At 45.6% G+C, this 9,305-nt stretch overlaps 2 protein-coding genes across 2 annotated transcripts; one reads left to right on the top strand and one right to left on the bottom strand.

The window, feature by feature from the left end:
* Positions 1-6: 6 nt before the first annotated feature.
* LOC104127950 (small nuclear ribonucleoprotein-associated protein B') lies at positions 7-2,204 on the top strand. The gene is given in 7 exon segments (XM_009640664.2): positions 7-150; positions 466-577; positions 848-1,000; positions 1,408-1,439; positions 1,441-1,520; positions 1,685-1,810; positions 2,031-2,204. Coding segments are annotated over 7 exon segments (672 nt in total). The 5' UTR covers positions 7-19; the 3' UTR covers positions 2,069-2,204.
* Positions 2,205-3,033: 829 nt separating this feature from the next.
* On the bottom strand, positions 3,034-9,220 carry DDX27 (DEAD-box helicase 27; the record flags this gene model as incomplete). The annotated part of the gene is made up of 19 exons (XM_009640663.2): positions 3,034-3,393; positions 3,642-3,716; positions 3,921-4,005; positions 4,267-4,393; positions 4,495-4,589; positions 4,693-4,798; positions 4,968-5,074; positions 5,215-5,392; positions 5,468-5,549; positions 5,662-5,815; positions 5,891-6,032; positions 6,142-6,241; positions 6,398-6,548; positions 6,872-7,045; positions 7,129-7,234; positions 7,999-8,085; positions 8,250-8,296; positions 8,690-8,846; positions 9,161-9,220. Coding segments are annotated over 19 exons (2,049 nt in total), but the record flags the coding sequence as incomplete, so codon positions are not given.
* Positions 9,221-9,305: the final 85 nt, after the last annotated feature.

Below are 9,305 nucleotides of genomic sequence, written 5' to 3'. Positions count from 1 at the left end.
GGTGGGGAAGAGCAGCAAGATGCTGCAGCACATCGACTACCGCATGCGGTGCATCCTGCAGGACGGCCGCGTCTTCATCGGCACCTTCAAGGCCTTCGACAAGCACATGAACCTCATCCTCTGCGAAGCTTCCGCGGAAGTCTTAGTCTCGTGTGTCAAACCCCCAAACTACCAGGCTCAAGGGGCACTTTGTTTCAGTTCTTTCCTAATAGCCAAAGTAGACCTTTACGTGATGCCAGCACAGTCACTGTAACGCTTAAGCGTTAAGCATGGAGAACACACGCAGCTTGTGTTTGGACTTCTCTGTGTACTTAGTTTGAGGCATATAAAAATTGTTTTTTACGGCAGGCTCTCTGCTCTGGAGTAGCCTAGTCATATATTCTACTGCAAATTCAAAGAGCATCATTGATTTTTTTTTTATATTTTTTTTTTCTTCTCTGTCTTGCAATGTTTTCTTCTCACTAGACCTAAAAATTCAAAACAGCCAGAGCGGGAAGAGAAACGAGTCCTTGGTCTTGTGTTGCTGCGAGGAGAAAACCTGGTGTCCATGACAGTTGAAGGACCACCTCCAAAAGATGTAAGGAGAATGAGCACAGCGCTAAGGCGAAAGGGAGGGGACACCTGATAAGTTTGCTTCCTCGCAGGAGAATGCTGTTGCAGGGTTGTCTCGACTTCTAGATGCTGTTGTGATAGGTCCAATGTCTTTCACTGCAGGAAGTTCTAATCCCTTTGTGGGCTCAGACATTAATTGACCAAAGGAGGGCTGTGGGCATCCCTAGGATCTGAGGACTTTTGCTAAGTCTGTTTTTTTGGTGGGGGGTGTGTGTGTGTGTGTGTCTGTTTTCAGACTGGAATTGCCCGGGTACCTCTTGCTGGAGCTGCTGGAGGACCTGGAGTTGGGAGAGCAGCAGGGAGGGGAGTCCCAGCTGGTGCACCGATGCCACAGGCTCCAGCAGGATTAGCTGGCCCTGTCAGAGGAGTGGGAGGACCATCCCAACAGGTGAGATGCTATGACCCATTAAAAGGAGTTGTCTGGTATATTCTGGGGTGGCTTTTGATTCTTGGTACCAATGGGATGCAATAAATTGGTGGAGTGGAAGAACTGTCATCTTAGTTTCTGTTACCAGGGAATTTGAGCCTAGTGAGGCAATTTTTTGGTACTAGATCCCCCTAGGAATTCTGTCTTACATGATGGAAGAAAAGGCTTGGAAAGTGCAGCTTCTTGCACAGAATTCAAGTGGTATCCATTGAATTGTATTACAGGTTTGTAGGACTATTTACTACGTTAAGAGGAAACTGGTGTAATTTTCTGAAGGGATAAGAATTTAAATCTTGCTTATTTCTTAGTTATTATTGGAACGCAGATGTTGTGCTGTTCCTCTCTGAACCTATTTATTTTGTTTACAGGTGATGACACCTCAGGGTCGTGGAACAGTTGCGCATAGCAGGAGCCCCAACTCAATACACACCAGGGCGTGGGGGTCCTCCCCCACCCATGAGCAGAGGTGCACCTCCTCCAGGTAGGAATTACTGTACAGCGTGGGGCAGCAAGGAGCTCATGTAATGTGGCAAACCTGATGAATGAGAGGCATTCACCCGAGTCTGATGATCTGGTATCATGGAGGACTACTCCGCTGCCAACTAGTGCCTTGAATATTCAGCTGGATTCTTTCTCTTGCTTAAGGAATGATGGGACCTCCTCCAGGCATGAGACCACCTATGGGCCCACCAATGGGAATGCCACCTGGCCGAGGTGCTCCTATGGGAATGCCCCCACCGGGCATGAGACCACCACCCCCAGGCATGAGAGGTGAGCGGAGGTTATCTTAAATGCCTAGAAGCTGTAACAGAAATAAAATGTTTGAAGGGTGATCCGTTCCAATGCCTCCCTAGCTATGCTAGTTGCCAGTAGATTCTTCAGTGCCAAAAAAGGGGTCCCAAGGCCACTTTGAACATGGCGAGAACATCTTTCTGGTTTAGCCTTGCTTCCTCTTTCCTCTTCCATACTCAACTTGTTCCTTTATTCCCAGGACCCCCTCCACCTGGCATGCGTCCACCAAGGCCGTAAGATACTCTATAACGTATCTTTGAAATGTGAGAAGACCGATTAAGGGAATATACCGAGCAGTACCACCCGTCAAAACTTTGCTATGTATATTTTATATCTACTGCCTGTGAAGTTTGCCCTTTTTAATAAAGTTGGAAAACCCACTACTTTTGAGTCACTGTTGTAAGGTCTGTTTTCAGGATTGCAACCGTTACCTTTCACTACAGCACTTTGGTCACCCCAGAGAGCAGGTTTGAAGCAAAAAGCTCAATTTGTATTGACAGCTCAGAAGTTAACAGTTGGTCTGGGCCACATAGGTCTACATTGGATCTTGTTCTTAGAGGAATTAAAGTGTATCAATGAAATGTAGTAAGGCTGATGGAAAAATGTTGGGATGGTAGAGATGGTAAAAATTCAAAGGAAGAGTTTAACATTTCGATGAAATTAAGTATGGGTTACTGATGAGAATTCTCTCTGCTTTATTCACATATAGCAAGTACAATGGCGCCTGTATTAGGAATAGTGATCTCTGCTCTGCATTAAGCTGCTGCTTATTAGCCTACAGTAAAGCCGCTTGATCTTTATAGGTGGAGCTGTACTTAAGAGTTAAAAAAAAAAAAGCCACTATGAGCAAACCTGTCATTAATGGCATACAATAATGTCAAACAGCCTGCCTTCTGGTTGTAGTCTTTCCTTCTTGCCTCAGCTTACATCTGCTGTCTCTTCGGTTAGGAGGGAGCTGTCTGCTGCCCTCCCTGCCCCCCCAGCCACCTTTGGAGATAAACCTTTCCTCAGAGAGTAGCCTCTTAGAGATTTGTTTTAATTCCTGTGACTGTTATTTCTGAAGCCATTTTTGTGACAGGTAGTCTGAAAAACTTTTTTCTCCTATTTTAGAAATAGGCTCTCAACCACAGAAATCCTTTTCAGCCTTAAGAATTAATCAAGATCACAGAAGTATACGAACAAAGCAATAAGCGTTCTCCAGTTTTTGCCCCAAAGACAACTTGACTTACGCGAACTAAAAGTCTGATGGAAAGATGTAACACATCCCACCTCTCAGTTGCTCTAGCTATCCCATAAACCGGGCAAACTTCAGGAGAAAAAAAAAAAAATTCAATCTTTTATTGCTCAGGCTGCTGAAAATGTTTTTACACAGGGTCTTCAACCACGTGTTAATGAACATCCCAAAGCTATTCCAGAACTTCAAGAAAAATTATTCCATTTTACTGAAGCTGTCTCCTCGCAGTACAAAGGAATCCAGGCCCTGGAGAGAGCACATCTGAAATGTCTTCATTGTCCACATTACCCATTTGGTAATTAACAACAGTTCTTACTTTCTCTTGTACCTGAAAGAGAAGATATTTGAAATTACATTCCACCAGCCCAACTCTCAATGATAGAGAAGAAACAGCACTGAGCATTTTCTAGGCAATGCTCTCCCAAGTGGAAGCCCCCAGCATCAGACCTATAGTAGGAGGGTAAGCTACTGCAGAACCAACAAACCTTTTAGCAAGAGCCTTTAAACAATCACAAGAGGAGGAAAGAGAAAGCAGGAAGAAAGAAAACTTGAATAAGAAAGTAAAGGGAGCTATACCTGGACTTGGATTTGAAGGTTCCTCCTTTCCTATGCTGGGCCATACCCAAGCGTTTTCGATCTTCAAATGATGGGCTTTTTAAGAGAGAGGGGAGGGCGGGAGGTAAGACAAAAACCACTGAAGTACGTCAACAGCACATGTACTTCTTACAAGAATCCCTTCTCTGCTCTGCCCACCTTTTCCCCCAATATCAGTCAAAGTATCCCTGAGAAAGTCCAGAGATGCAAAAAAAATCCCACCTACTCAAGCCTGGACTCGTACTACTGCTAAGACATTACCCGGCACGGTACTGCTTCAGAGCCTTCCTGCTTGTGTTGGTAAGCTCTTCGTCAAACACAGACTGTTTTTTCTTCCGCTTGGGGCCTACACAGAGACAACAGAATATTGGCTGTAAAGAGAAGGCCAGAGCATCATCTTGTTTACTAGAGCCTAGCAGCTTTGACCACAACAATTATCCTAGCCAGCAGGAAAAGCAACGACTCCTCTCTGCAAACACTTTGGCCAGCACTGGTGGCCATGCCCTCAAAGATGAGCGCCTCCCTCTACACAAGATAATTTAGTTTACATATTTTGTAACAAAGTGATGTAAGTAAGGTAAGTCAGCTGTAAAACAAACATTTCCACCTGCTGGTACTGCTGTAGGTTCCTCTTCTGGCAAGGCTCTGGCTCGCTTTGCTCGGCGATTCCTTTTTGCCAGCCGCTCAGCATACATTTGAGATTTCAAGATTTCAAACTGTGACCTCTCCTCTGGCTGAAAGGTGTTAAAATGCAAGTTTAGACTGATGTGAGGTTTTGCTAAGGGAAAATGAGGACAGTCCACTCAGCATCCCACTTGTCCGCAAATGTACTCACTGTCATTTGGACTTTTTTCTGTCTGTCCCGCATAAATTTCTTCCTTTTCTTTTTGCCTCGTAATGCTAGGTCAAACTCCTGCAGGGCTTTAGCCACTGGAGAGACAAAGAAAAGCATAGAATAAAGAACCTCTTGAAGTACACAGTCGAGTCCTGTTGCAGCTATGGCATTTAACGTGGCAGCAGTGTCATGACTCACGTTTCTCTTTCTTCCTCTCCTCACGGGTCTGGAACCAGCTGCGCTCCAAACCCTCACCCGCAGTCTCTTGTTTTCCTGTCTCCAGCTGCTTCTTTGCCCTATTGATCTGAGATAATTCAGGCAAGAAGTGAGCTTATGGTGGCTAAAAAACCTCTCTCTCTTCCCTTTCTAAAGTAGACAAGTTAAGTACGTGAGGGTAACCTCCTTATGCACTGCATCTACTCCAGACCCTGAAAAAACTAGGGTTAAAAAACCTATCCCAAAACACCTCTTACCTGGGCCTCTGACTGCTGCATCTCACGTTCCTCACGCTCCAAGCACAGAACCGCATACACATCTTTCTCTAGATTCTCGATCTTCTCTCGAAATTTTAGTATGACATCTGAAAACGATACAGTGTGAACATCAGAAGCAGCTCATGTAAAGTCCATCCTGGTTTTCAGCATCTCTCTTAGTGTCCCTCTGTACCATGATATTCCCTGCCTGCTGCTCTCCTGCTTTTCACCTCAGCGAAGTGCATACCTTGGGGGAGAGTTCTGGCTTTCACTGGTGTTTTGGCAGTCTTCACAATATCCTTCAGCATCTTGCGCTCTTCCTCACCCACAAGTGAAACTGAACGACCAGCCCTGCCAGCTCTTGCTGTCCGACCCACTCGATGAACATAGTGTTTGGTGGTGTTGGGCATGGTAAAATTGATTACCTATAACAGAAACTGTGTTAGTAGGAAAACGATATTAAAGGACTCATTAAAAAGCTCAGCATTGCAAATACTCACTGTTTTAACACCTTCAATGTCAAGTCCGCGTGCAGCCACATCTGTAGCTACCAGAATATCAATCTGCTCATCCTTAAAGCGCCTGAGCAGACAGCAAATGCATTAGTAGTGAATGTAGCTATCAACTTCTGCCCTAAAACTTCCAGCTCCTAACTTCTTTTTTGCCTATGATTGCCAACTAAGCCTGCTAATACCTGAGTGCTTCCAGCCGCTGTGCCTGAGAGAGGTTCCCATGAAGCTCCCCAACCCGCAGACCCATCAGCCCAAGCAGGATGTGCATACGGTGAGCTTGCTTCTTGGTCTGGGTGAAAAGCATCACATGATCTGGGAAGGTTCGTGTCAGTAGAGCTGAAACAAAAGTCCTCTCAGTAGCCTGCTTCACAGTCACCTACTGATTCCAGCTTTTCTTTGCTCACCACTAACCTGATACAATGGCCTCACGGTCCCCCTCTCGGTTGGGTCTGATCCGGATAAATTCCTGCCTCAGGAAAGGGGCAACATCTGTGTTGCTGTTCACAAAAATTCGGATGGGACTTTTCAGGGAAACAGAAGCCAAATCTTTCACCTACCAAAACAGGTTAAGAAAAAAGAAGTCCACATGGGCTCTGGTAAAAGCCTAGACAAACTTCTATTCAGCTTTCTGCCTCACCATGCTTCTCAGCAGCCTGTCTTACCTCTTCTGTCATTGTGGCGGAGAAGAGCATTGTCTGACGGTGGCTGGAGCACAACCTGATTATTTCCTTCATCTGTTCCTCAAAGTATTCATCCAGCATCCTACACAGGAGAAAAACAGCAAGGTAAGGCAGCTTCATCTGGTTGTAGCTAAGAAACATTACTTAAGGCACAGCAACAAAGACTGCCCTGTAGCCTGGGAAAAGGACAGCAGAAAACTACCATCTCGGTTCTCACTGCTGTCCTGCTTAGCCCTACCTGTCCGCTTCATCCAAAATCAGCACCTCAACACTGCTCAGGTGGAAGGAAGGGCAGTTGTGAAGATGATCAATCAGTCGCCCAGGAGTGGCGATAAGAACATCTGGCCCAGCGCGCAGAGCTGCTTCCTGAGTCTTCACATCTAGGCCACCTGAAAGAGAGCAAACACAGACTGCTGACCCCCTGAGCAGGTTGCAGCAGAGCACACAGATCCAAACTGCCTGAGGAACAGGAAACAACTCAGATTAGTACCACATTCACAATGAGAAGTGACTCCACCTTTTCTTTCTCAGAAACTGACAAACAAGAAGTATGGCACTTTCCAAGTGAGGCTTTAAACCATAGCATGCCTACTAGAAGCATGCCTGCAATAACTGTACAGCCTCCAGTTTTATAACACAGAATCTCCAGTTCTGTATAGCAGTTTGCAGCAACCTGTACAGTTCACATAAGCAACTTAATATTCTCACTCACCTACAGCAAGGCAAGTTGTGACACTGCTGAACTGTGCCAGCTGTTTTGTGACAGAGTGCACCTGAATACCTAGTTCTCGCGTCGGCACTAGAACCAATACCCGTGTTATTGGAGCCTGACGAGGTTTGTAAATCAGGCGCTCAAGGACAGGCAAGATGAAGGCAGCTGTTTTACCTAAAGAAGAAAATTAAGAAGAATTACCAATTATTGCGAATAGCTAGTTCTCCATGTTTCCCGTGATCTTGTCAACGCCCTACCTGTCCCAGTAGCAGCACAGGCACAAATATCCTTCCCCAGAAGACCCACTGGGATACAAGCCTTCTGAATTGGGGTTGGTTGCTTGAAGCCAAGAGCTGTGATTGCCTACAAAGGAGATAGAGCAATTAAACTTTGTCTCTGGTATGGCCACACCTGGAGTACTGTGCCCAGTGCTGGGCTCATCAGTACAAGGGAGACACGGACATCCTGGAGAGAGTCCAGCAAAGCGCCACGAAGATAACGAAGGGACTGGAGCACCTCGCCTGTGAGGAAAGGCTGACAGAGCTGGGACTGTTCAGCCTGGAGAAGACCTGGGGAGAATCTTATTCATGTATATAAATACCTGAAGGGAGGGTGAAAAGAGGACAAAGCCAGGCTCTTTTCAGTGGTGCCCAGTGATAGGACCAGAGGCAACAGGAACAAACTATAACACAGGGGCTTCCCTCTGAACACCAGGAAACACTTTTTCACTGTGAGGGTGACCGAGCACTGGCACTGGTTGCCCAGAGTCTCCATCCTTGGAGACGCTCAAAAGCTGTCTTGACATGCTCCTGGGCAACCAGCTCTAGGTGGCCCTGCTTGAGCAGGGGGTTGGACAGGACAACCTCCACAGGTCCCTTCCAACCTCAGCTGTTCTGTGATTCTGTGACAAGCCTCACTCAACATAGTGTTGACATATTGCAAATCAAAGAATAGTTTCCATTATTTGGGAATAGCAGCTCCTAAAGGACTATCACACTACCTCCCACGTAATCTCCTTTTCAGAGAGGCCGCAGAGAGAAGAGGAATTTGACAGTTCTGACTGGTGGAGGGGAGGCTGTACAACATTCTTCAGAGTAACCTGTGTAGTAACTATACTAGGTAAATACCTTTAGCAAAGGTCGTGAAAGATTCATGTCCTGGAATGACAAGTTATCATCATATTGAGAGGCATCTTCAAAAAAGCTCTCTGCTTCCTAGAAACAGGAACAACAACAAAACTGGAACAACACATGCAGCAACGCAACATGTTCTTAAGGGGCTCTGCACTGATTTTTGAGCTACAGTTTGTTAACCAAAGTCAAATTCCCCCAGAAGAAATGCTGGAGAATGACCTAGCATAATTCTGTCCAACACTTACAATTTCTCCCTTTTTCGATCTCCTCCGTTCCTTTACTTTGACCGTATCTGAAGAGAAAGAGAAATGGGACAGAAATCAACAAGCACGGCTAAACACATAACAAGATATGGTGACTACCTTCATCTCATACTTATTGCTCTGAATGATTATTGAGGGAGAAGCCTCAGAAACAAGTACAGGCATGCACTGTAGTAACACATCAAGCGAACAGCATTCCTCAGGGACGAGTTCAATTATGGCTACCATTCAAAATAAGCTTGACCAAAATCAGAAGCAATGTTGCAGAAGGAGGACAACAACAACAACAGCAAAAAAAAAAAAAAAAAAAAAAAAGAGGTTCTTGCCCATTCCTAGCAAGGCTTCACTACAGATTTTTCTCTAGTGAGCCAACAGTCTGTCAGAACCTTGCCCCTGACCATCTCTCTATATACTGCTAATACCTGCTTTTGCGAAGATAGTTTCATCATCCAACGAATACTGAGACTCCACATCTTCTTCTTTGTCCCTACTGAAATCCTCACACTCATTCTTTTTGGTTTGCTCATCCTCAGTCTCTGCATCTTCATCTCTCACTTTTGTTTGTTTAGCTTCTCTTTCCTAGAAAAAGATGAAAAAAATGTTTTAAAAAGAAAGGATAAAAAAGAAACTTCGATCCTTTCTGAGCTTTTATTTGTTGTTATTATGAGCCCATTCACAGATACATCATTTTGCCCAACCTTAAGCATTAACGATTCTGCATTCACATCAGTTCAGCAACACACCACGTGTGGCTGGAAACCCAGTCGAGGTGACGAGCTGCAGCTTGAACACTGCAGCTCAGGATGCTTTCAGAGTCTGCGCCTCTGGTGGGAATGCAGCAGCGGGTCAAACCCACGCCAATCTTTTCAGTAATGAGAGAGAAAGGCCCTGACCTGAAACTTCCTTTTCTGTCTCACTTTCTCAATCTTCTCATCCAGCGTCGTAACCGCTCTCTACACAGGAAATCACAAAGATGAGCTGTAAGAGGAGCTCGGGAGAGCGTGGGGCACTGCGGCCTCGGGCACCGCCGCCCCAGTC

This window comes from Egretta garzetta, unplaced genomic scaffold, assembly GCF_000687185.1.
Source record: "Egretta garzetta isolate BGI_Z169 unplaced genomic scaffold, ASM68718v1 scaffold356, whole genome shotgun sequence".
In the NCBI taxonomy this organism is placed as follows: domain Eukaryota; kingdom Metazoa; phylum Chordata; class Aves; order Pelecaniformes; family Ardeidae; genus Egretta; species Egretta garzetta.
Note: the sequence above shows the minus strand (reverse complement) of the source record. Positions and strands in the feature narration are given on the sequence as shown.